The following is a 26,589-nucleotide window of genomic DNA, read 5'->3' on the forward strand; positions in this document are numbered from 1 at the left end:
ATAGGTGGCAGCAACAGACCCCGGTGGTAGACCCTCGGCATGGGAGCGGGGAGGCAACGAGCAGACCCAGTGAGGCATGCAAGGCAGCTGGCTATCTGCAGCCACACATTTGTGCACAGATAAACCAGGTGAAAATGGACAATGAGACAGACCTCACAACCCAGGGCCCCAGGGCTGGGAAATAAAGCCTAAAAGCACTGATTGAAAACACTTGTGGAGGGTGAGGTGTTGGGAGAGATTCCCAGCCTCACAGGAGAGTTTGTTGGAAAGACCCACAGGGTCCTAGAATGTACACAAGCCCACCAACCCTGGAACCAGCACCAGAAGGGCCCAATTTGCTTGTGGGCAGCAGCAGAGGGGACTGAAATCTGACAAAGTGGAGCAAGCGCCATTGCTCCCTCTCTGACCCCACCCCCACATACAGTGTCACAAACCAACAACCGGGCTGCCCCGCCCAGGTGAACACCTAAGGCTCCACCCCTCATACGTAACAGGTACTACCAGACCCCTCCCCCCCCCCCGCAAAAAATGGCTCAAACGGAAGAACAAATCAAAGCCCCAAAGTCAATAGTTTTAAGTGACTAAGAGATAGCCAACCTATCAGATACACAGTTCAAAGCACTGGTGATCAGGATGCTCACAGAACTGGTTGATTTTGGTCAAAAATTAGATGAAAAAATGAAGGCTACACTAAGTGAAATGAAGAAAAATGCACACGGAACCAACAGTGATGGAAAGAAAACTGGGTCTCACATCAATGGAGTGGACCAGAAGGAAGAAAAAAACATACAATCAGAAAAGAATGAAGAAATAAGAATTTTTAAAAAATGAGGAGAGACTTAGGAACCTCCAGGACATCTTTAAACATTCCAACATCTGAATTATAGGGGTACCAGAAGGAGAAGAGGAAGGGTAACAGGTGAAAAACTTATTTGAACAGATAATAAAGGAGAACCTCCCCAATATGGCAAAGGAAATAGACTTCCAGGAAGTTCAGGAAGCTCAGAGAGCCCCAAAGAAGTTGGACCCAAGAAGAAACACACTAAGGCACATCATAATTACATTAGCCAAGGTAAAAATGAAGGAGAGAATCCTAGAAGCAGTAAGAGATAAGGGGACAGTCACCTACAAAGGAGTTCCCATCAGACTGTCAGCTGATTTCTCAAAAGAGACCTCACAGGCAAGAAGGGGCTGGAAAGAAGTATTCCAAGTCACAAAAGGCAAGGACCTATCTCCAGATTACTCTATCCAGCAAAGCTTTCATTTAGAATGGAAGGGCAGATAAAGAGCTTCTCATATAAGGTCAAATTAAAGGAGTTCATCATCAGCAAGCCCTTATTATATGAAATGTTAAAGGGACTTCTCTAAGAAAAAAAGTTTAAAAATATGAACCGTAAAAAGAAAGCAAACTCACAGTTATTAACAACCACACCTAAAACAACAACAAAAGCAAACTAAGCAAACAAATAGAACAGGAACAAAACCACAGAAATGGAGATCACATGGAGAGATAGCAACAGGGGAGTGGGAGGAGGAGAGACGGGGAAAAGGCACAGAGAATAAGTAGCATAGACAGTAGGGAGAAAATAGACAGGGGGAGGGCAAGAATAGTACGGGAAATGTAGAAGCTAAAGAATTTATGACACATGGACATGAACTAAAAAAGGGGAATGTGGATGGGAGGAGGTGTGCAGGATGGAGGGGAATGAAGGAAGGGAAATGAGACAACTGTAATAGCATAATCAATAAAATATATTTTAAAAATTGATCTTGAGGAGTTCATTTTCTTTCAAGCAACACTTAAAAGTATGCTTGTTATACTTTATCCAGCATCTGGTTGAATACCCTAGTAGGAAGGCTTTTTAAAACTATTTAGTTCCTGTATTATAGAGACCAAGCTGAAGGCAACATTCCAAAGAAAGTTCAAGACTTGACACAGGTCTCGGTCCCTTGAACATTTTCAGCTTTTCAGGAATAGGAAAGGCTAAACATAGAATAGCAAAGGGCTACTTTGTTCCAAGTTCTCCTTAGAGGCATGACCATGAGCCCTACTTTATATTCCAATGAAAGCCTTCCCCATACTGCTCTGATGACTCTCAATGAGAATGACTTCTTTCTTCTTTTCCTCAGTTAGGGCTGTGCAAAATTATCTATTAGAATATATGCATCACTTTATCTGCACCTTGTTCGACCTTACATCATCTGCACGTCGTAGTTCTCAATAAGTGTTTGTTAAATGCATGCATGCATGAATAAATGAATGGAAAAGGCAACGGAGGAAAAATGTATATTAAGAATAAGCTCTTTCTATGAAGTAAAACTAAAGTGCAACTTCCCCAACTTTGCAACATGCCAAATTTTCATTACCAATGCTAAATATTGTTTAAAGACATGGAGGCAACTCACTGAACAAAAGGCAAAAGCATTACAATTGGTTGCTCCTCAGGGATGAAACCAAGCACAAGAAGTGTTGAGTCAAGGAACTATTATTTTTCTTTAAAAACCCTCTGTGCTATTTGGTTTTTAACCAGATACTACTTGATTTTTTACTATGTATATCTTGATAAGAATTGAAATATTTAAAAACAAAGGTTAGTCAATTTTGGACTTGCTGAACTCAAAAGCAGCCTGTAATACATTTGGGCTCATAAGGTTTAGTACAGTCCTTAAAAAAAAAAAAGAAAAACTATGCTCCACATTCTCATTACCAGAGAATTGTTTACCCAAAGCTAAGTTGACAGACTTTGAACTTTAATAAGACACCTCCAGTGGACCTAACTTGGCTGAACAGGCTTCTGACCAGTGCCTAAACAAAGCCACAAGGGACAAAGTAAATTAATTATCTCTATGGTTTTCAAGATCTCTTGTTATCGAAACTTCTTTCTTTATACTCGTTTCCTCTGATCTTGTGGAGATGAAAATTGACATCCATAGTCATATTCTACCAAAAGAATGGCCAGATCTAAAAAAGGTAACGGTGATTAATTTGCTGAATTACTTTTGGAACTTCTTTGGGATTTCCCAATGCCTCTATTATAGACCTGTTTCTTCTTTGAGGGATTAGATGTTAAGTTTTTCTGATGTGGGAGTGCTTTAAAAGAGAGTGCTATTTGGCAGCTCTGGTTTCCTGGGTTTCAAAAATAACTTTTATATTAATTTTGAAAGAATGTGGATCAAAGAAATAAGTACTTTCTCAAAATCCCTTTCTTAAAGCATTCTTTAAAATTTCTGGACAATTTCAGTCAGGCAGTTTTACTTCCATTTAAATCACATATTCAGCTGCTAGGAAGATATGTGCCAACTACAGAATTTAAAGTTACAGTTTCCAATAAGAGACTATTAAAAAATGCAATATGATAGGCTTCCAGGACTTCTAAGATATATCTTCTTTCCCAAATGTTTAAAATAAGGTTTAGAAACACCAAGAGATAACCTGTGGAAATTTTTGTAGTCTATTTTAGGACACTGTCTGAAACCTTTGCTTTTTGATATTCTTTAAGCTATAAATCTTTGTTATGAACTAGAGAGAAGGAACATCAAAAAAAACATAGAGGAAATGACATACAGACTTTGCACAATGAATATCTCTAAAGACTCTTCTCTGGGTTTCTCAAAGGATGGAAATTTCCTCTTGTCATTAAGAACTTTTGAATGAATAACTGTAATGTTGAATAAAAACATTAGAAGGTAGGAGACATGAACAAAATTTACAATTGGCTTGAGTTTGTTCAGGGTAAGTATCAGGTTTTACCCCATCTTAAGTCTTCTCTAGAACATGCGCACCACTGATAATGTTTAGTTTTTTTATCCCAAGTGAAGAAAAATGAACTAATCTAAACTCTAATTAAATAGTGGTTCATTGTGCAAGTAGCTGAGAATATTACCTTCTCATAGTTGTTCATCTTAAGTGTTTCTTTGTTCACGGTATTTTAGGTAAAATGGGTGGGAGACATTGTGGATTAAAAAATACAAAATGATGCTGAATCATCTTTGAAAGGCTGTCCCATTGCAGCCAATCATAAAAGCTAACCCCATCAAACTCACCCCTGCCAAGGGAGTCTGAGTGCCCACGTGGGAACTTGCTGTTCTGAATGCTGTTGTCCTGGTCAGAGTTTACTAAAGTGTAAACACCACTTCACAATTTTAGTGATGACAGCCCAGAGCAGCCAAAAAAGATGCCTCCTCTGCTAAGGGGAGAAAACGGTGTACCTAATATCTTGTGCCACAACCCTACCTCACATTACTTGCCTCCCACCCTGAAGCTAGATTAAGCAAAGAACTGGTCACCAAGAGCCTATAATTTCTAAGTGTCCCACCTAATGCAGGACCCTAAAGGTATTGTTAAAACTGCATAGGAAGCTGAGGGATGCAGAGCATGGGGAGGCAATAGCTACAAATGGGTGCCCTGGAGGCTCGGCAAGCACCTGCTCTGCTGGCTCTTTACCCCACCTCCCATCCCTATCTTCCAGGTACCGTCTCAAAGAGGGAAGTGGCATTCTATTGTATTGTAGAAATCAGGCATCTGTCTGGCAGTCTCACACACTGCAAGCAGATAATCAATAACACTTGATGGTGATGATAATGATTGTGATGATAGTAGTAATAATAACCATAAGGAACAACATGTAATTTGATTCACATAAAATCTTGTGAATTGCAGAATACATAGGATTTATATTATTAACCCTACTGGACAGAAAAAGTACTGGAGACCCAGAAATGAGTCTAGGATCCCAGAGTTATGTGGGACCACAGTGGCCCCCTCCCCAGCACGACCACCACACCAGAATGAGATAGCTGGTCCAGGAGACTACCACTGCTATAAGGGATGTCCCTGCTCCTTCTGCCCCCCAGTGCCTCCCTCGACACCAGTCCACTCCCAAACTCCCCACACCCACTTAGGGCTTCACCACAGGGCCATTGGAACCTGGCTTCCAACCTGCAGGTCAAGCAACCAGATCTGTTATATGGTATAGGTTTTAATTTACATACAGGCAAGCCAGTGATGAAACAACTAGCAGAAAACAGTTCTGTGTTTTCCAATTGGGAGGAGTGAGATAAATAAAAATACATTAAATGGTGCTGGAATTCTTCCTCTCTCCCCACTTTCAGTGTCTTTGGTCACAGTAAATTGAATATTAATATGACAATAGTTAATAGCAGATGTTTTTTGGTGTTCATATAGTTCAATAGTTACAGCATATTTTACTTTGTCTTCCAAATGTTTCTTGGTGGGTAAAATGTTTCAAAACATCAGTCTCTCTGATTTTTTCTTACTATTTTTTTCAAACTTTGCAATAATGGGATGAAAAGAATAAGCCAGTACTAGTTCTATGTTAGAGGATAAAGCCTGTTCTTTCAAACCTGCCTTTCTCTATTAAATATTAATAGACACACCTCAATAACCTTGACCTCCTTATGCAATGAAGAAACAGAAAAGCAGAATCAACATGCCTGGCTTGATGATTAACTAGTGATTACAAAAGACTGGGATTTGAGAAAGCTTTTCATTTTCCTTTGCTAATAATGGTTTTAGTCAGAGTTACAATTAAGATCTGTGAGGTGAAAAGAAAGCAGATTGAGAGGGCACTTGATTCCATTGTTTCTAATGAATCAGGACCCATATACTCTGCCATCACAAATAGGGGGTTGGCGACCAAGAAACCATAGTGAAAGCTCTTTCAGATCGATCCACATGAGATTATTCATCAAAGCCATGACATTTTCGACATTTCCCTTCAGCATGACTCTACTGACCACCTATTATGTGTCCAATAGCAGGGCTTGCAAAGGTTCTTCTAATTTTAAATTGAGTCAAAAGATTCTGGCCTCTAGTAAAAAATATATATATATATTTATATCTTTCTTTGTTAGCAATAATTTAGTTGCATTTATTCACTGTAAGATTTTAGGAGACAAAATCTCAGGCATAACTTGACTTTTAAACAACCTTTGTGAGGAAAGAGATATTTGGTTTCATCACCCAGGAAATGTATTATTCGCCATATGAAAGTGTGAGGTCCCCAAGACATTAAAACAATCATTCAGTTCATCAACCGGATTCGTAGATGTCCAATTCAGAAACACATCTCTTGTGTATAGAACTAAATTCCCTTGAATTTTTTATTTGTTTTTTGTCATGCCCATAAATTCCTATGGAACATTGGTCCTTGTCAGTGAAACATCCTCAGACTGTGAATGCCCCCTGGCATATGCACTGACCAAAAGTACTCCAGGGTCTTAAATTTCATATTTCAGGCTGGTTCATTTTAGGATGAGAGCTGGGGGACTGAACAGATTGCAGACTTGGAACAGAATTAAGTTGACCCAAATACGTTAGGTCTTTGCAAGGGGCCTAGAGGAGTCACAAAGTGTTTAAATTCTGTGCTTTCCAAGACAGGGGAGGGAGGAATACAGAGTGACAAAGGGCTTCTTCCTTCATGGCGCTCCTTAGTGTCTGGCCCTAGGGTATGCCTTACTTTATCAGCTAAGGATAGAATAGGCTGTCACCACTATGCCACCCTCACTGCCATCAGTGTCTGCCACTGCTCCCATTACCATCATTGGAATCACCACTGCCACCAAGCTCACCACCACAACCTTCACTACTACCAGCTCACAAACTCTACCACTGCCACTACCACCAACACCATCCCTACAAAACTACTACCTTTGTCATCCCTACTGTTGCCACCACCGTATCCAACTCCACCACAGCCATTTCCACTGTCACCATCATCATCACTGTTAGCACTGATGAGGTCCTTTCTATAAAACAAGTCTGGTGGCAATAGCTTTCTATGAATTATCACAGTTAATTCCCATAAAACCCTATGTCACAGCTGCTGCTGTTTGCCTCATGTTACACAAAGGAAACAGTGACTTCAAGATGTTAAGTTACTCCGACAAAGTCAAGTACCTTTGGAGTAGTTTGTCACATGTGACAAGAGCTCTCTGTTCTTCCTCCCTCTTCCTCTCTGACCTATCCCAGATGGAATACTTTCTAACCTGCTAATTTATGGATTAAAGTTCTGTAGGGAATTAACAAAAAGTAAGAAAGAGCATGAGGAAGGAATGAAAGAGAAAAAGGGAGAGAAAGAAGGAAAATAAAATTTTTTATAATACATTAAAGTAAGATTTCAATGGCAAATTTCCAGTTTGAGAGTTTACGTTAACTTTAAAGGGTAATTGATGGGGCCATCCGTATTCCACCCCCTCCTCCAGCATACATCTCCAGGCAGCTTTACCCAAAGGAAGAGAGGGGACAAGCCCCAGGGTACTGAAATTGTGAAGGGAGGAGAGTGTCAGCAGGAGTGAGCTAGAGGGGAGAAACACAGGCAAAAGACAAACTGTGTACAGAGAGGAGGAGCTTGGGTTCCCAGTCCACAATTTCCCTTGCATGCCCAGTCCACCAAGCCGTGTCCTCTGATGTCACCTGTAGGGAAGCAGGTAAATCTACAGTTAAGATGATTATTTGATTCTGTAACACAAGAATCAAATTTATGCTCAGATAGAATAAAGCTGGTGTAAAATTCACTCAAATCTTAAGAAGTCTGGTGGGGCAAACCCCAGTCACAGACACAGAGATACATAAACACCTCTATGCCCAGCTCTCCCCTCTTACTCTGGAGGGGAGAACAGAGCCAGGAGGAGGGATCTGCCAGACCTGACTCCCTCATGACAACCTCCCTGTCATGACATAAGAACCAGCCACTGTTAGCTGGTCTCATCCAACTATAACACGTGAGAAGTTGTACTGATCTTCAATTTTCTCATCTTATCTACCCACTATTGATAACTGGAAGTGCCAAGGAGCTCTCCATATCATTGTCTCTGGCTGCCACACCTTCCCCTCTTACAACACAATTTAAGAGCCACCTCATTGGAGCATGGAAATGCAGACCACTGAAAGGAAGTTCCTCTCCAATCTGACCCTGGACTATCTTTTCAACCTGCCTTCCCTGACACCACTGACCCAAATTGTGGGTCAGAACCCTCCTCCTGGCTCCCAGAGAATTTGTGCACCACTTAATCACAGTATGTCTCACATGCGATTACAGCTTTTCAAATACCTGCCCACCCAACCCCATCCTCTCAAGACTGTGTTCCACAGGCTGGAACTTTTCTTCACTTTTATTCTTTCTGCCCTAGTAAGGCCAGTCATAGGTGGGACTCCATGCGGATTTGAAGAATGAATGAATGAAGAGCAAATGAATGAATGAATGATCAAAATGAGATTTTAAAACCTATAATTGATGAGTCACATTTACCCATGTCCTTAGGCAGAGGTTTTCAATTTTTTTTATTCATAGCCACCAAGGAGAAATATAATTTATATTGTGACTCAGTATAAACATCAATGTATATAATGGAAACAAAAGTTTCATGAAGTGAATAATTACACATGGGAGGCATTCCAATCTATTCCATTCCATTCCTTTACTATCTAGGCTTGCATTTTCCAAAAAGGAGATTCTGAGGTAAAGACTCAAAAGGAGTAGTTTACTTTGGAGGTGATCTCAGAAAAACCAGTACAGTGAGGCAGCAAGACAGGGAAAGCAAGGCAGCCAAAGGAGGTATACACGTGTGCCTCACCTCAGTCAGACCTTTGAACTAGTGTGTCCAGTGTATTTATGGACAAACATCCTCAGTCATTGGTTGGGGACTGCTGAGGGGAGATGTAACACTGATGTCCTGGTACTTGTGACCTGCTAGAAGGCCCTGACCAAAGCTGTTTCAGTGGCAATAGAAGTGTACAATAGTGGCAATAGAAGAGGTGTACACAGAAGTGTTAAGGGGAGACAGTATTCTACCAACACCATCTGCTACACGTACTATTTTGTGTTTTTAGAACATCTGGGTCACTATCCACTAAATTGATTTCATGGCTCACAACCCACGGTTTGAAGAGCAGTGTTCTAATAGAGTATTTCCTAAAGAGCAGTCCTTACCATCCAGGTACTGTGGCCCCTGAAATAGCTTAGGTGGTATATAAACAAATATTTTTTAACATAAATCCTCATTTGAAAATTGCAACCTGCTTGAGGATAAAAGGTAAAACTAGCACTTCCATGATATATTTAGAATTTTCTTCCTGAATAAATGCATTTAGGGAAAGAAAGTAAATTGGTTTAAATATAAATATTAAGCGATACGTGGATATGAAGAAAAAATGGGGAGGTGAAGCTTGAAAGGATGGAGCTCGGGATTTCTTGCCCCTTTACTGCAGTCCTGTCTGATTTGCTCTTTCAGTCTAACTGTGCTTCTTTCTCCCCCTGCAGAAATTTGGCTACGGAGGCTGGGTGCAGCTCCAACACCACAGCAAGGTGAGTTTCCCCCAAAGTGTGAGCATGCCTGGGGCCCAGCGACGTCCTGAGCCTGAGACCTTCCTGCAGGCCTCCAGGAGCTCTCGGCTCTCCTGCTGACTCTGTAGTGGGCAAGCGAGCAGCACTGATGTTTCTCAAAATCATTAGAAAAAATGAGGGTGACTTCAAAGGCATCATTCCGGAAGATAAAATTGGAATCTGAGAAGCCATTTAAAAACCTTTCCTTTTTTTCACCTCGAACCAATTTTAGCATGTATTGCTCTGCCTTAAGGAAGCGAGCTGGCCCTCTCCACAGGTCAGTATTACATATTAAGGCCAACCAAATAAATGGAACAGTTTAGGTCTGAGCACAAACTAAATAAATTAAAATTAAACACTGGAGACAGGGAAAAGAAGCCACTCTTTGGTTGATTTTGGTAAGAGGAAAAAGTGAAAGGAGGCCTGAGACTGAGGTCAAAGTCTAGAGCTGCACAGAGGTCATGTCTGACTTCATTTTCAGAGGTAGCCAATGCCTGTGTGGAGTTCAGCAGGAATATTCCTCTGCTGAACACGGGTGTGTCTTCTAGCTGGAACACGGGTGTGTCTAAATCAGGCCTGGAAGGCTTGTGGACTGGGAAGATGCAGTTACCCTGTGCAGGGGTAACGCAATGCATTGCGATAACGTTAGGACTGCTTTTGCTGGAGGACATAGACTTGGGCACTAATATTGGAGAAGGCCTCCTGGAAGAAGTGATGCCCATCCTGAGTCTTAAAGCAGGGGTGAAGCCTTGCCCAAGGAATAAAGGAAACAAGTTTCCAGGAAGTAAAGACAGGGAGCAAAGGCATGGAAATATTTATATATGTTAGTCCAGAACTCAAGCACTTGGCTATGGCTGGGAACAGCCCTTCTCACAATGTGATCCAGAGACCAGCCAGTCCAGCTTCACTTGAGAACTTGGAAGAAATACAAACTCGGGGACATCAACCCAGATCTACCAAATCAGGAACTCTGAGGACCTGGCCAGCAATATGTGTTTTGACAAGCCTTCCAACTGATTTTGATGTTTACTGAGGTTTGAACACCACTGGCTATATTTATTCATTCCCTGACTAATTTTTATTAACACCAGTTTTGTGCCAGTCCCCCCAGTCTGGACATGAGAAATACACTGGTAAGACAGACATGCTGCCTGCCCTCATGGTACTCAAATCAGGAGGAGACAAACAAACCTGATCACCTTGGAGAACTGAATGAAAAACAGGAAGATTAGTTGGTGCTGGCTGCACAGGCAGCTAGTGAAGACTTGGGGGAAAGGAAGGAAAACCTGGGGTAGTGTCTGTGGCTCAGGGAACACCGGGCTCTGTTCAGGGAACAGAGAGGAGGGCAACCTGGCTGAGATGTAGTGAAGGGGGCAGATGGTAGGAAATGAGACTAGTGAGGTAGGCAGGGGCCAGATTATGAAAGGACTTTTAGCACTTGCTAAGGAGTGTGGACATGATTTTCAACACAATGCAAATTCTTTGAAGGGTCCTAATACCTTAAAAAGACCACTTCAGCTGTAGAGAATGGAGGCAGGCAAAAGTTTTGGGAGCAAAGTGGTGGGAAGAAGCTGAAGAGGAGGACAGAAGCCTCATTAGATAGAGCCCTGGAGGTTGGCTTAGGCCATTGAACTTGATCCTGAAGGCAGTGGGGAATCATTACAGTTTTCAATATCAGAATCTCTGGGGCACTTCATTCGTACTTGCATTACAGAGCACCTGACTAAGCATCAATTCAGACACTGAGCTGCACCTCTGTCATGAAAAGTGCTAGTTCCAAATCTGGAGCTAGTGATCTAAGCTCCCCTTAAGTCTCCCCAAGGAAGAGAATGATTTGAGTGGAGTGGATAACAAGGCTGCTAGGAAGCCCCAAATGCAGGGAGCTGCAGCCTGTGATTTCTTTTTTTAACTCCATATCCCAGGCTCCAGTCTGTAGCCTTGATGATAGAATTGAATGGCCTTCATTTCATTTTGTTTTCATGTCAAGAGACTGCATAAACTTTAAGCAAATTTCAAAAAAAATAAAAAAGAAAGACAATATTTCTAGTCCCATCTACTGCCTTCATATTTCTAGCAAAATACGACACACTGGTAGTCTAATAGAAAAAACAGTGACACTCTCCTTCCTTCTCTCTCAAAAACAAAACAGAACCAAATCTGTATTTTTTTACAGTGGTTAGGGATTACAATCACTGGAAAACAACATGTAAATGTATACAAATATTCAAATTAGGCTAAGAGCAATGAGAAAATCCAGTATTGTGGGGTTGAAATTCATTTTTATTCTCCAACATTTCTTTGGTGAACAAACATTTTCTGTCCCCATGTCTGATTTATCTCAGAGACCACTGTTCCCTGAAAGCTCTTTTCAAAACATTTCCCTGGTCTGCCTTACTTGTTTCTTTTCTTAACCTTTGGTTTTTCAATGCCTTTGGAATGAATGGAGGGGTATCTGTTTGCCACAGTAAAGCTTTGTTCAGAATTGAAAAATACCATTTGCCTTTTGGTTGAATATTTATAAAAGTATAGGTAGCAAGATATTTTGTATGGCTTCCTCTGAGGAGCTACAGGGGGCAGGGGTGGAAGTGAGTCTTGATGGCAAGAACACCTAGGAGCATTTCAAAGGAGAGACATAGGGCCTCTTCAAAGCCCTGGGTCAGCAGCATCCACAAGTATCCACTGAGTGTTTTTTAGGCCTTTGGGACTACAAGCACACACACACACGTGCACACCATTTCACCATTTCACACACACACTATTCTGTGTAATCTCTGACCATTGGGTTCTTAATCTGAAAATGATTTCCCCTCACAGGGAAGCAAAGAAGACACCCAAATGGATAAAAAACATACAAATAATGATAATTCTGTGCTAAAATGGTAATTTTGTGGTAACTGGACAAAAGAGACAATAAATAACAAGGAAGGTCTGGGAAAGTGGAAAGCCCAAGGCCAGGGGTAGTTTTTATAAAGATAAACAAGCATAAATTAGTGATCATCTACTCCAGCATTTGGAAATAAAGGAGTTGCAACCCAACAGTGAGTCATAACAAGAAGTCAGTGGGTCAGGTAGGACTGCTTTAAAAATGAAATACATTACAAAAGAAAGTATAGCAGTATGCATTGTTCATAATAAGAGTAAATACTATTCATGAAAATAAAATTTTTTCCAGTTTGTTATCAGTATACAGCTCCACTGGGTCACAATGGAAACTATATTTCCACATGTCAGGTCACAGCCAAAGTTATTGAAAGCTATTAATCGAGTCCAGTGCTATCATTTTATATTTTTATTCTGAAGGTTAATTTTTCATTACACAAGTATTATTTCAATAATTTTTTTTTAATTCAGCCCTGACTGGTGTGACTCAGTGGATTGAGCGCTGGCCTGTGGACCAAAGGGTCACCAGTTTGATTCCCAGTCAGGGCACATGCCTGGGTTACAGGCCAGGTCCCCAGTAGAGGGTGCACAAGAGGCAACCACACACTGATATTTCACTCCTTCTCTTTCTCCCTCCCTTCCCCTCTCTAAAACTAAATAAAGTCTTTAAATAAAATAAAAATAAACATAAATAAAATATTTTTAAAGTATTTAAAAAATCAAATAATTGCAGATAAAACTACAGTTCCCTTGGGTTTAAAACCAATTCCTGTTAACAGTTTGGTGGGTATTTACCCAGACTTTTTCCTATTACTCTACTTATGTATACATGTACTATAGAAATACATAGCATTATTTAATATAGCAATGTACATTTTTTGCCATATCAATCAGGCTCCAAAGCAAAAAATAAATGGGACACTCAAATTAGAATACTTCAAAAAGAGTTAATAAGAACGTATAAAGGTGTACGCATGTAGTGAAGTAGTAAAGATAAACAGGGGCTAGGTCATGCAGGGTATTACAGAGCTGGTTAAGGAGTTGTATTGTACCTTCAGGGCAGTGGAAATCCATTCAAGAGTTTTTTGTGGGGCAGTGGCAAGATCTAATTTAGGGACTTTTTAAATTTTTTATTTAACTCTTTTTAATTCTAGAGAATGGTTGTTCTTCCACATTCTTTCATCTTTCTAATATTTTAAATCATGTTTTATTTTTTAATAACAGTGACATACAATATTATATCAGTTTCAGGATTATAGCCCAGTGATTAGACATTATATAATTTACTAAGTGATCATCCAGATAAATCTCATACCCATCTGACACCATACATAGTTAACAGAATATTATTGACTGTATTCCCTATGCTGTATTTTATATCCTTCTGACTACTTTTAAAGTATATTTTATTGATTATGCTGTTACAGTTGTCCCAATTTTTCCTCCTGTGCCCACCTCCATCTGGTACCCCCATTCCTTCCAGCAAGCCTCCCCTTAGTTCATGTCCATGGGTCATGCATATAAGTTCTTTGGCTTCTCCATTTCCTGTACTATTCTTAACATCCCCCTTCCTATTTGGTACTTATAAATTATGCTTCTTAATCCCTGTACCTTTCCCCCATTCTCCCTCTTCCCCCTCACCACTGATAACCCTCCCTGTGATCTCCATATCTATTATTTTGTTCCTATTCTAGTTGTTTGCTTAGTTTGCTTTTGTTTTTTAGATTCAGTTGTTGACAGTTTTGAGTTTGTTGTCATTTTACTGTTCATAGTTTTTATCTTCTTTTTCTTAGATAAGTCCCTTTAACATTTCATGTAATAAAGGCTTAGTGATGATGAACTCCTTTATCTTTACCTTGTCTTGGAAGCACTTTATCTGCCCTTCAATTCCAAATGATAGCTTTGGTGGATAGAGTAATCTAAGTTGTAGGTCCTTGCTTTTCATCACTTTGAATACTTCTTGCCTGTCCCTTCCTTCCTGCATAGTTTCTTTTGAGAAATCAGCTGATGGTCTTATGGGAACTCCTTTGTAGGTAACTCTCCGTTTAAGATTCTCTCTTTATCTTTAACCTTTGGCATTTTACTCATGATGTGATTTGGTGTGGGCCTCTTTGGGTCCATTATGTCTGGGACTCTCTGTGCTTCCTGGACTTGTACATCTATTTCCTTCACCAACTTAAGAAAGTTTTCTTTCATTATTTTTTCAAATAAATTTTCAATTTCTTGCTCTTCCTCTTCCCTTTCTGGCATCCCTATGATTTGGATGTTGGCACTTTTGGAGATGTCTCAGAGTCTTCTTATTCTCTCCTCAGTTTTTGAATTTTTGTTTTCTCATTCTATATTGGTTGACTGTTTATTTCTTCCTTATGTTCCAAATCATTGATTTGAACCCCCACTTCCTTCCCTTCACTGTTGGTTCCCTGTGAATTTTTCTTTATTTCACTTAAAGTAGCCTTCATTTCTTCCCTTATGCATTTGCTGTACTCAGTGAGTTCTCTGAGCATCCTTATTACCAGTGTTTTGAACTCTGCATCTGATAGGTTGGTTCTCTCAGCTTTGCTTAGTTTTTTTTTCTGGGGTTTTGTTCTCTTCTTTCATTTAGGCCATATTTTTTTTTCTCCTTGATTTGGCAGCCTCCTTGTGTTTGTTCCTGTGTGCTAGGTAGAGCTGCTTTGACTCACTTTCTTAGCACACCTGTTAAGTTGTATGGATTGGAGACTTAGGTATTCACCAGGGCAGGGCAACCTGCTTCACTGCTTTGTGGCTCTGTATGTGGGGGAGGGATCAGAGAAGGGACAATGCTGCTGCCCGGCTGTTGGAGGCATGCTTGGCGCGCCCTCTGTTTCCAATCAATTCTTCCACTTTCCTATGCTACCAGCACTTCTCTTGCTGCTGCCCCCGCGGTGGTTCCTAGAGTGGGGGTTTGTGTACCTTCTAGGACCATGTGGGCCTTTCAGGCAGACTCTCCCTAAAGATTGGCAGTTTCTTCCACCTTCCCAACCCCCAGTGGTTCTTACAGCCAGAAGTTATGGTGCATTATTTTCCCAGTTCAGGAACCCTGGGTTGCACAATCTGTCCTGGGGATGGGATTGCTCGCTCACAAGGTATCCCTCCTGATACTTATCCACCACACATGAATGTGGGGCCACCCATTCCACCTGGTGCCACCTTGCCAACACTGCCTCACCACCATCACACTGTGTCCTCTTCACCCCAGCTCCCTGTTTCTGCCCCTCCTACCCATCCGGATTAATATGTCTTCTTTAAATCCTTGCTTGTTGGACTTCCATACAGTTCATTTTTCTGGCAGTTCTGGTTGTATTTTGTTTTCAGGTTATTTGTGATCCTTCCTATGATTGTTCAAGGAGGTGAAGCATGTCTACTTAGGCCTCCATCTTAACTGGAAGTCCCCATTACTGTTCTGTAACAACCATATTGTGCTTCTTAATCCCTTCACCTTTTCAGCCGCCTCCCCAACCCTCCTCCCATCGGGCAGTCATCAAAATGTTCTCTGTATCTGTGAGTCTGTTTCTGTTCTGCTTATTCATTTATTTTATTTTTTAGATTCAATCATTGATAAATATGTATTTACTGCCACTTTATTATTCATAATTTTTTTCTTTTTTTTCTTCTTCTTCTTAAAGAACACCCTTTAACATTTCATGTTATACTGGTTTTGTGGTGCTGAAGTCGTTTAGACTTTTCCTGTCTGGGAAGCTCTTTATCTGTCCTTCAATTCTAAATGATAGCTTTGCTGGGTAGAGTAACCTTGGTGGTAGGCCCCTGTTTTTCATCACTTTGAATATTTCTTGCCAATCACTTCTAGCCTACAAAGTTTCTGTTGAGAAATCAGCTAGAAGTTTTATGGTAGCTCCCTTGTAGGTAACTAATTGCTTTTCTCTTGCTGTTTTTAAGATTCTCTTTGTCTTTAACCTTTGTTATTTTAATTATAATGTGTCTTGGTGTGAGCCTTTTTGTGTTCATCTTGTTTGGGACTCTCTGTGCTTCCTGGACTTGTATGTCCATCTCATTTACCAGGTTAGGGAAGTTTTCCATCATTATTTTTCAAGTAGACTTTCAGTTTCTTGCTCTGTCTCTTCTCCTTCTGGCATCCCCATCATGTGAATGTTGGTATGTTTGAAGTTGTCCCAGAGGTTCCTTACGCAATCCTCTTTTTCCTTCCTTCCTTCCTTCTTTCCTTCCTTCCTTCCTTCCTTCCTTTCTTTCTTTCTTTCTTTCTTTCTTTCTTTCTTTCTTTCTTTCTTTCTTTCTCTTTTTTCTGTTCTTGATTTGGTGTTTTTTGCTTCCTTATATTCCAAGTCACTGATCTGATTCTGAACTTCATCTACTCTACTGTTGAGTGTCTGTAAATTATTATTCACTTTAATTAGTATATCTTTCATTTCTGACTGGATTTTTTTGTGTGGTTTCCATGTCGTTTTTTACGCTGTTGAAGTACTCAGTAAGTTCATCTACTTTTTCCCTAAGTTCATTGAGTATCTTTATAATCAGTGTTTTTTAACTCTGCATCTAGTAGATTGCTTGACTGCATTTTGTTTAGTTCCTTTTCTGCAGTTTTTTTCGGTTCTTTCATTTGTTGTCTCTTTTTCTTCCAATTTTGGCAGCCTCCCTCTGTTTATTTCTATGTATTAGGTAGAGCTGCTACATCTCCCAGGCTTCGTAAAATGGCCTAATATAGTAGGTGTTCTGTAGGGTCCAGTGGCACAGCCTCCCCTATCACCCAAGCTAGGGAATTCAGGTCTGCCCCTCACACACATCTTTTTTTAAATATATTTTATTAATTATGCTATTACAATTGTCCCATTTCCCCCCTTCACTCCCCTCCACCCTGTACACCCTCTCTCACCCACACTCCCCCCCTTTAGTTTATGTCCATGTGTCATACTTATGAGTTCTTTAGTTTCTACATTTCCCGTACTATTCTTGCCCTCCCCCTGTCTATTTTCTCCCTACTGTCTACGCTACTTATTCTCTATACCTTTTCCCCCTCTCTCCTCCTCCCACTCCCCTGTTGCTAACCCTCCATGTGACCTCCATTTCTGTGGTTCTGTTCCTGTTCTAGTTGTTTGCTTAGTTTCTTTTGGTTTTGCTTTAGGTGTGGTTGTTAATAATTGTGAGTTTGCTGTCCTTTTACTATACATGTTTGTTCTTTATCTTCTTTTCTTAGATAAGTCCCTTTAACATTTCATATAATAAGGGCTTGGTGATGATGAATTCCTTTAACTTGACCTTATCTAAGAAGCACTTTATCTGCCCTTCCATTCTAAATGAGACCTTTGCTGGATAGAGCAATCTGGGATGTAGGTCCTTGTCTTTCATGACTTGGAATATTTCTTTCCAGCCCCTTCTTGCCTGTAAGGTCTCTTTTGAGAAATCAGCTGACAGTCTGATGGGAACTCCTTTGTAGGTGACTGTCCCCTTATCTCTTACTGCTTCTAGGATTCTCTCCTTCATTTTTACCTTGGCTAATGTAATTATGATGTGCCTTAGTGTGTTTCTTCTTGGGTCCAACTTCTTTGGGGCTCTCTGAGCTTCCTGGATGTCTTGGAAGACTATTTCCTTTGCCAGATTGGGGAAGTTCTCCTTTATTATTTGTTCAAATACGTGCTCAATCTGTTGCTTTTCCCCTTCCCCTGCTGGTACCCCTATAATTCGGATGTTGGAACGTTTAAAGGTGTCCTGGGTGCTCTTAAGCTTCTCCTCATTTTTTTGAATTCTTATTTCTTCATGCTTTCCTGCTTGGTTGATTCTATCTTCCTTCTGGTCCACTGAATTGTTTTGAGACCCAGTTTCCTTCCCTTCACTATTGGCTCTCGTCTGTGTATCTTCCTTCATCTCTTTTATGGTAACCTGCATCTTTTCATCTAATTTGCACCCAAAATCAACCAATTCCATGAGCTTTCTGATCACCAGTGTTTTGAACTGTGCATCTGATAGATTGGCTATTTCTTAGTCGCTCAACAGGATGAGTCCTGGGGGACTGATCTGTTCTTCTGTTGGAAACATGTCTCTCCATGTCTCTCCTTTTTTTTTTCTTTTTTTTCCCCCAGTCTGGTCGCTCTTGTTAAGGTGGGGGGTGGAGCCTTAGGTGTTCAACGGGGCCGGGCACCCCAGTCGCTAGATTGTGACGTTATATGTGGGGGCAGGGGCAGGAGCCGGGATGGGAGGGAACAATGGCGGTAGTTCCGTACTCCTGGGATCTCAGTCCCTTCTCAGGGATCCTGGGCTGCAAGCTCTGCCCTGGTCCACAGTCGCCGCCTCACTGAGTATGCCAGCCGCAGCTTGCGTACTCAGGGACCACCATTGCGTTCTTGTGCGCCCCGGATGGCCAAGTTCGCACCCAGTTTTCCCTGATCTCCGCACGCCGTGGACCTGCGCCCGCCAGGTTCGTCCTCGGCCCCTCCTACCAGTCTGGATGCACGGGTCTACTTCAACTTCTTGGCTGACCGACTTCCATTCAGATAAATCCTCTATCAGTTCTGGATGTTATTCTAGCTGTAAATTGTTGTTGTTCTAATCTTGGTTGTGCGTGGAGGTATGGTGCATCCACCTATTCCTCCATCTTGCCGGAAGTCCCCTCACACACATCTTGTGGGCTGAGTATACACTCCTCTTGTAGTAAAGCCTTGATTGCTGTTAGCATGTTAATGGAAAGGAGTAAACCCTAGGCTGATTTGGCAGCAAGGACTGGCTGCAACCACAATATAGGATCAGCTATGCAAGAGCCTACCCCACAGAGCAGGACTTATTTCAGCAGGGCTCTGGTGCCTGCTGAATCTGCCCCTAAGTGTGCCACTTGTAGAGGCAGTTGGGTGGAGATGCTTCAATGTGGTCTGAAGCTGTCCACCGGGTGCACCAGCTCTCAGCCTCCTGGGAGATGTAGGCCAAGGTCAGTCACCACCTGTCATAAGCTACAAAGCAATCTGAAGATGGCTGCTACTTGTGCTGGGTTTGGAGGTGCCCAGAAGAAGCCAAGCTGTGAACCAAGGCTGGCTGCCACTAGTGCCAGGCCTGGGGCCATTTAGTCAGAGGTATGGGCACACTGAGGCCAGATGCTGCTTATTTGAAAGATTTCAGGAAAGTCTGAAGCCATATCATTCATATGGAAAAGTCACTGGAAACAACTGTGGTGAGCTGGAAAGTTGGGTAGGGCGGGGTCTCAGCGAATCACCATGGTGGGATGAACACTGATAGACAGGCTGATGGAGACTCAGATATGGTGCCGGGCTGCTGGTTCTGTCAGAGCAAGCTTCATCAAAGGAGCAATGGCCTCTGCCAGCACTACTGTCTGAGAGAAAGCTGCCCCTCCAACTCTCCCTATGATGCCAGACAGTTCAGTTCCTCCCTGTGTATCCCTGGTGCCTTTCAAGTTGCTGCCCTAGCACTGGGGCTCAGAGAGAGTGAATCTGAGTAAGTCTATGTGTGGACTCTTTAAGAGGAACTGCCTGAAAATCCAGCAGCTCTTTGTCTCACTCAGCCACAATCTCTGCTAGTTTTCACAGCCAGAAGTTATGGGGACTTCCTTTCCCAGCAGAGGAACCCTGGACCAGGTGCCTGGTCTGGGCCCAGGACCCCTCACTCCTCAGGGGAGACCTCCATAGCTAAGATATCCCTCCTGATTTTTATTTGCCATACATGGGTGTGGGACCAGCCCTTTTTGTATCTTTGCCCCTCCTACCAGTCTCCTACCAGCCTCAGTGTGGCTTCATCTTTAGATCCCTAGTTGTAGGACTTCTGTTCAGCTAGATTTCAGGCTATTCTGAATGATGGTTGTTCTGTAATTTCATTGTAATTTTGATGTTGTAGTGGAAGAATGCAAGTACCACATTTTCCTACACCACCATCTTGACCAAAAACCCTGATTTAGGGTTTTAAAAGTTGACTCTGGCTGCTTTGTGGAGACTAGGTTGAAGAAGAGCAAGAGTGAAGGCAGAAAGAGTAGGCTGGAGGCTGGGGTCGCCCTTCAGGTGAAAGAGGGTGGAACCTGGACCAGGGCTGTAGCTGTGAAGATGAAGGAAAACGAACCATTTAGAATCTATTTTGGAGGTTGAATCAATGGTTTTGGGTAATGGATTGAATGGTAATGTTAGGCAGGAGGAAGTAAAAAAATGATCTTGTCTCAGAGGGAGGAGAAAGATAATGCACAAGTATCAAGGACAGAAGCAGCCAAGCCAGGAGGGCAAGTATGTCTGGGAAAGAGATGGTTGTCATAGTAGTGGTCCCTCCCACGGAGCTGTCCATCAGAACCTGGGAATGTGAAAGTTGGATTGATAACAGAGGTTGCTTCCTGGTGACAGTGTCTGAGTCATTTCTGACAACTCTGCACCCCAAAAACAAGCAGCATAATAGCTTGCATGATCTAGACAGACAGCCTGAGTGAGCACTGGGGTAAGAGGGTGAGAATGGAAATCCGATGTGAAATACTGAGTTTGAAAATACATTTTTAATGATACACACAGTACTAGACATTTGAAATACCACCCATATTTGAACTTATTTGCAGATAGTATTAGAACTATAAGTTAAGTGTCAGAAATGTCACAGGTTAGGTTCTCTAGGAATCAGGTTCTGAGGCAGAGATTAGGGTACAGGAGGTTTATCGGGAAATTCTCTTAGAAAGGACACCAGTGGAAGGGAAGAGAAGGAAGCAGGCTAGAACAGAGGACAAAGCTGAGCTGTGATGTAGTCTAAATGGAGGTCTCAGCTGGCCCAGTAAGGATCCTAAAAACTAACTTTCAGAGTTACCCCAAATTGGGGTGGTGTGAGAGGGCCAATGTAGAGGGGCCTTTGCACCTCCGTGTCAACTACTCATTAGAAGTGAAGCAGGACCTTGAGGGAGGTAGCTGTCCTCAGCTATGGCAGTTTTCTTATCTCCTCACAGGGACTGAGACCCAAGAGCTGTCTGATAGCAAGATTCCCAGAACCTGGGAGAATAAGTCCTTCATTCCTGAAGGGGAACCTGAGTGACACATCACACTGTTCTGGGAAGGACCTTAGACATAACTTACTTTATAGGTAGAGTCTGAGGTTCTGGGAGGGCAGTGGTTTACAGAAAGGATCCAGGTCTCCTGACCCCGGGCAGTACCGTGATTTCCACTACACAATGCTGTTCTAGCCTAAAAATGTTAGTGGTGTATTTGAAATGGGTTATTTGGGTAATGATGATTGGTTGAGGAATTCTTTAATTAAAAATAGAAAATTGGTTTTCTTTTGAGAGTTTAGGGGAAAAACAGAAGTTGTTTTTTGGCTGAGTAAATTAGAGCAGCTTGCTGCAATTACTTGGTTATTAGTTTGGTTTAAGATGTTGGTTGAAGTTGAGGTCAACATTAAAAACAGAACCTAAGAGACCTCCCAGTTCCTCCCCAGCAGCAAGTGCTGACCTCTGAGGTGCATTTCTAGCCCAGCAGGGGACTGTGTTCCCAACTATAAAGTGAAAGGGATCAGGAATTGATTCTCTACGATGGCTGTCAGGTCCCCAAATTCTGGCTGAAGGAACAATGAGAATTGGAAGCATATTATAAGGGCACAGCTACTCTGTAGTTATTTCTACTCAGGAGTTTCACTGGCAGTTGCTCTCACTCATTTGCCTTACCATGGATCCAGCATGAAGGATGTGGAAAGAGAAGTTCAGTGAGTCTGATTTCCTGACGTGTAATAAGAACAGAACTCATTAGGAAATTATAATAATTAACCTTTGCCTGCTAGATAGATACCAATTACCAAATACTATCCTGGTGGAATAGAAAATGGCGTCATAAACCTGTATTCTTGTCCTAGCTCTATACCAACTAAGTGTATGACCTTGGACAAGTCACTCTACCTCATGGACTCATTGGTAAATTCCTAAGTGGAACTAAATGATCTATTCCTGCTTTAAATTACTCTGCTTTGTCTTAAACCCAGACTCACCCATGCACCTTCCAGAAAAGCCTAATTTCCTCCCTTGTCATTGATAATATAGCTGTTTGTTACCTGCAACAGTCTGAAAACATTGAGTGGAAAATTCCAGAAATAAACAATTCGTGAGTTTAAAATTGTGTGACACTCTGTGAAGCATGATGAAATCATGCAGTCAAAGCAGTCCCACTCCACCCCACCCAGGATGGCATATCCTTTGTCCCAAACATCCACACTGTATATACCTTCCCCCAGGAGTCACTTAGCAGTCATCTCGGTGATCAGATCCCGAGTTCCAGTATCAAAGTGCTTATGCTCAAGTAGCCCTTATTTTACTTAACAATGGCCCCAAAGCACAAGGGTAGTGGTGCCAGCAATTTGGATGTGCCAAGTAGAAGACACGAAATGCTTCATTTAAATGAAAAGGTGAAAATTCTCAATGAAAGAAGAAAAAATCACATGTTGAGAGTGCCAAGATCTCTGGTAAGAATGAATCTTCTCCCTGTGAAATTGTGAAAAAGGGAGAAGAGATTTCTGCTGCTTTCACTGCCGCACCTCAAACTGCGGAAGATAAAACCACAGAGCGTGTTAAATGCTTAGTTAAGATGGAGAAGGTATTACATTTATAGGTGAAGACATGAAACTGAGAGAGACCACATTCACATAACTTTTATTACAGCATTTTTTAATAATTTCTCTATTTTATTATGTTATTGTTGTTAATCTCTTGCTGTGTCTAATTTATAAATTAAACTTTATCACAGGTATGTACGTACAAGAAAAAACATAGTATGTATAGGGTTCTGTACTCTCCTCAGTCTCAGGCATCCACTGGGGGTCTTGGAACACACCTCCCATGGATAAGAGGGGACTAGTGCAAATAGTAAAATCTGGCCATAATTGATTTACCATGTTCTCTGTCTTGGTATGTTCTTTACAAGCATTCTATTATCGAATCTTCTGAATCACTCTGTGTTCTTAGTTGTAAACAACAGAACCCACTCCAGCCAGTTAAATTACAAAAGCAGCTCACAGACTTGCTGGGAGAGTCAGAGATCAAGCTCAGAGGCGGTGCTAACAAGGCCCAGTCATACCTGTGGGGCTGCTCCCACAGAGACAAGGGAGTGCCGCCACTCCTGGTCACAGGAAGCTCACATGCATGCTGATGCTACTGAGACTGGACACCAAAGCATTGTTGTTTCTGCCAGCCATGTCTGATGTCTCAGACAACACTCGGACCAAAAGGTAGATTCTGCATAGTGCCTGCTTCCTCACAGTGCTCATTTCCAAATTAAAGTCACACGGGGGCACCTCTGGCAGAGCCCAAAGCACACACCAGTGCCCTCATGACAAGGGAGGCTGGGAAAGTGAATTCTGGGTTCTCCCTCAGGAAGGAGGAATCATGATGTGAAATTTTCTTCATGTATACAAAATGTTTCAACGACGTCGAGCAACCACAAACATGACAAATATAATGGCCCACACTTTGCAGAGAAAAAATGTGAGGCTTAAACTCAGAAGGCCCATAACTTAGCCAGTTATACCACTGGTAAGTACTGGTAATGAGATCTAAACCCAGGTCTGTCCCAATGCTAAGATCCTGCTCCTCAGCCCTCTACTATTCAGGGTATTTTATGGTGATTAAACTTCACAATTAAGAAGTAAAAGAAAAAGAAAGCCTCTAATTTGCCAAATGAATGTGCATTCCCAGCCTTTTCTCTCACCATCAACCTCTCCCCTCTCCCTCCTTCACTAAATGGAAAGGCGAGCGCACATGTGCGGTCTGTGCCACTCAGGGCTCTTGGTTGCAAACAACAGAAACCAACAATGGTTAATTTAAGCATAAAAGGAATTTGTTGCAAGTATTTTAACACCCTCAAGAATTACAAATGCCTAGGGAACCAAACCCATGAAATGTGTTAGTGACTTAAGCCACAGCCAGCCTGTACACCACAGCAACATCCTGGCTAAAGAGCTGCCCCTCCATCCCCCCAGCCCCCACAGCTAGACAGTGAACACTGCCACCAGTACCCCTGCTGACAGACACAGCACGAGGCCATTGCTGGGATCACCAGCAGAATAAGTTCACTATTCTGTGTTTTTGTATCACTTGCTCTTCATTAAAAACCAAGCCTGTCTGATACTCCACTAAGTGCTTTATTTGGATTACCCCATTTCATGCTCATAGGATCCCTTTAAGCTAAGTTATATAATTTTTTAAAGGGAAATCATATTATTATCCCTATTTTAAAGGTGAGCAACTGGAGCTCAGAGATGTTGTTTAAGTTGCCCAAGGCCACACAGTAAGTAGTAGAATGGGGACTTGAAACTGAGGAGTTCTGATTTCAGGGACCTGGATCAGAACTGTTCCTTTCTCTTTAGGGATCACAACCTGGAGGCCTGATCCAGAAGCCACTGCCATGCGCTTACAGAGCCATTCACTGTGGCCCCTGCACTGAGCATTAGGAGAGGGTGCACACAGGCTGGCATGGTGCCAGGTGGAAGCCAGCAGCTCAGCCCCAAATTGCATACATGCTGCTAGACAATTCAGTTCAGTGCCCGCCTCCTCCTGCAGGCTTTGATATCAGTGGGCCCTGCTCTGTTAGATGAATCATTCATTCTCACCATCCATCTGTTGCTTTTCTATAAAACCAGAGGGCTGGATTCGATGTTCTATCTCAAAGGTCCTTTTCAATTCTAAAATGTTCTGAGCTGCAGTTTTCCAGACACTGGGCCTTCTTCTCGGGACTTGTAGCCAGTGATTCAGGTAGACAAGGTGACCACCCATCCTCAGTCATGAAGCCCCAAAAGGCCATGACCATGACCTTGTTTCTCTCTTTGTCCAACTACTGATACCTATGGAGCACAACCCATTAACTGCAGGCCGGTATTAAGGCATGAGGATGAAAAGCTGAGTTCTGTTCAATGAATAGATTTCTACTCTGTTGAGGATTAAGTAAAAACCCCTAAAAATTTTAGGGGAGAACCGAGTTCCAAAGCATACAAGGAAGGATTAATCTAAGTAAACTCAGGTTAGCTTCTGCTGATGTGCATTTTCTGCTCTAGGGAGAAGCAAAGATGATGAAAGATGGGAAGGTGTTCAGGGTGGTCCAAGAGAACTGCTGGGATCCAGAAGTCCGTGTCAGAGAAATGGACCAAACAGGTACTTGAAATGAGAAATAGCACCAATTTTTACATCTGATATAAAAGCATGTCTCTCCCAAAAGTCTGCTGACCACTTCACAGGATTTACATGATGGTAACTTCTATCGCCTTTTCTTCACTGGGCCAGGCTGCTCCAGCATCGCTGGGGGTGGGATGGGACCGGCTACTGCACTGTTTTCAGTGCAGATTAAATTTGTTAAAAATTAGGTAGACCCTATTTTAAAGGAGAATACTGTGTCATAAAAAATATAGAGTGTCATTTTATTATTTTAAAGCTTTTAAAGTTTAAATGTATAGTATTCACTTATTATAAAGTCAATTAAAACAGTAAAGATTAGGATTCACAGAGTAAAGATGCCAGTTTCCTGCTTAGTCAGATTGAGGATCCAATTTCTTCTGATTGTTTGTCTCAGTACACAGTACACAGAAAGTCCCTGTGGAGACATAAGGGGTGGAAATGGGAGCAATTAAAAACAAAGTTAATAGTGTACTCTCAGAATAGTCTACAATAAAACTAATTAAGAAATTTGAAAGAGGAGAATGGGGAAATTTTTGTTTCTAAGCTGAATCATTAATGATTTCTAAGGACTGCTTTACATTTCTTATCTTATGTTTAAAAAGCAAACAAGTCCCCACAATTTAAAGGAATTTTAAAGACTATCTGAAATATGCTTTGACGGCCGCACTGTGCTCGCTTGCTGCTGCCTGGCTGCTGGTGCCACCCAAAGGTGCACTGAGCCTTCTGGGCGCGCTGGCCGTGCTCGCAGGGAGCTCACCCCTGTGGAGGGGTGCTCACCACTACGACATTGTCAGGCCTAAATTTTGACATCAGTAGTCTAGATTTAACCAGAAAACAAGCAATTCATACCCACAAATGAAGGAGCAGCTTAGAACTACCACCTTCTTAATCAAAGATAAATGTATAAGAAGTTGAAATATATACACAGAGACAGCAGGAGACATTTTATTCCAGTCTACACAAAATGAGTTAACCTGTCAGCCCCAAGTGGGGAAGTGGTCTCTGGCATGCTAGAATTTGGGCCAGGATACTTTAGGCCAGGAACTGCTTTATAGTTCTTTTAAATAATTAAATGTATATTTAAATGACATTTAAATTGAACTTTGCAGAAAGCCTGAAGCACCTCTATGGGCTGTTCTACAGAACGCTGTGCCCATGCTCCCATTCTAGAAGTGCATGGGGCTGGGAGAGGAGCTAGAGAAAGAACATGCTTCTCAGACCCATGACAAAAAGCAAGCTTTTGTTTTGAATGTAAAGCTTGAG

At 41.9% G+C, this 26,589-nt stretch overlaps 1 protein-coding gene across 3 annotated transcripts in view; it reads left to right on the forward strand.

The window, feature by feature from the left end:
- The first annotated feature begins 2,779 nt into the window (after positions 1-2,779).
- Positions 2,780-26,589, forward strand: part of ACMSD (aminocarboxymuconate semialdehyde decarboxylase) — a 69,889-nt gene continuing 46,079 nt past the window's right edge. For 2 of the 3 annotated variants that reach the window (XM_045826322.1, XM_045826323.1), the window contains exons 1-3: positions 2,780-2,971; positions 9,282-9,326; positions 25,209-25,305. In XM_045826322.1, the coding sequence (XP_045682278.1) occupies positions 2,915-2,971; positions 9,282-9,326; positions 25,209-25,305 (199 nt within the window). In that variant the 5' untranslated portion in view covers positions 2,780-2,914. Of the gene's footprint in view, positions 2,972-9,281; positions 9,327-25,208; positions 25,306-26,589 lie in introns of those variants that run through there. The other variant, XM_045826324.1, reaches the window with a different exon arrangement.

The sequence above is a fragment of the Phyllostomus hastatus genome, unplaced genomic scaffold (assembly GCF_019186645.2).
Source record: "Phyllostomus hastatus isolate PE091 unplaced genomic scaffold, TTU_PhHast_1.1 phas_scaffold_60, whole genome shotgun sequence".
NCBI lineage: Eukaryota > Metazoa > Chordata > Mammalia > Chiroptera > Phyllostomidae > Phyllostomus > Phyllostomus hastatus.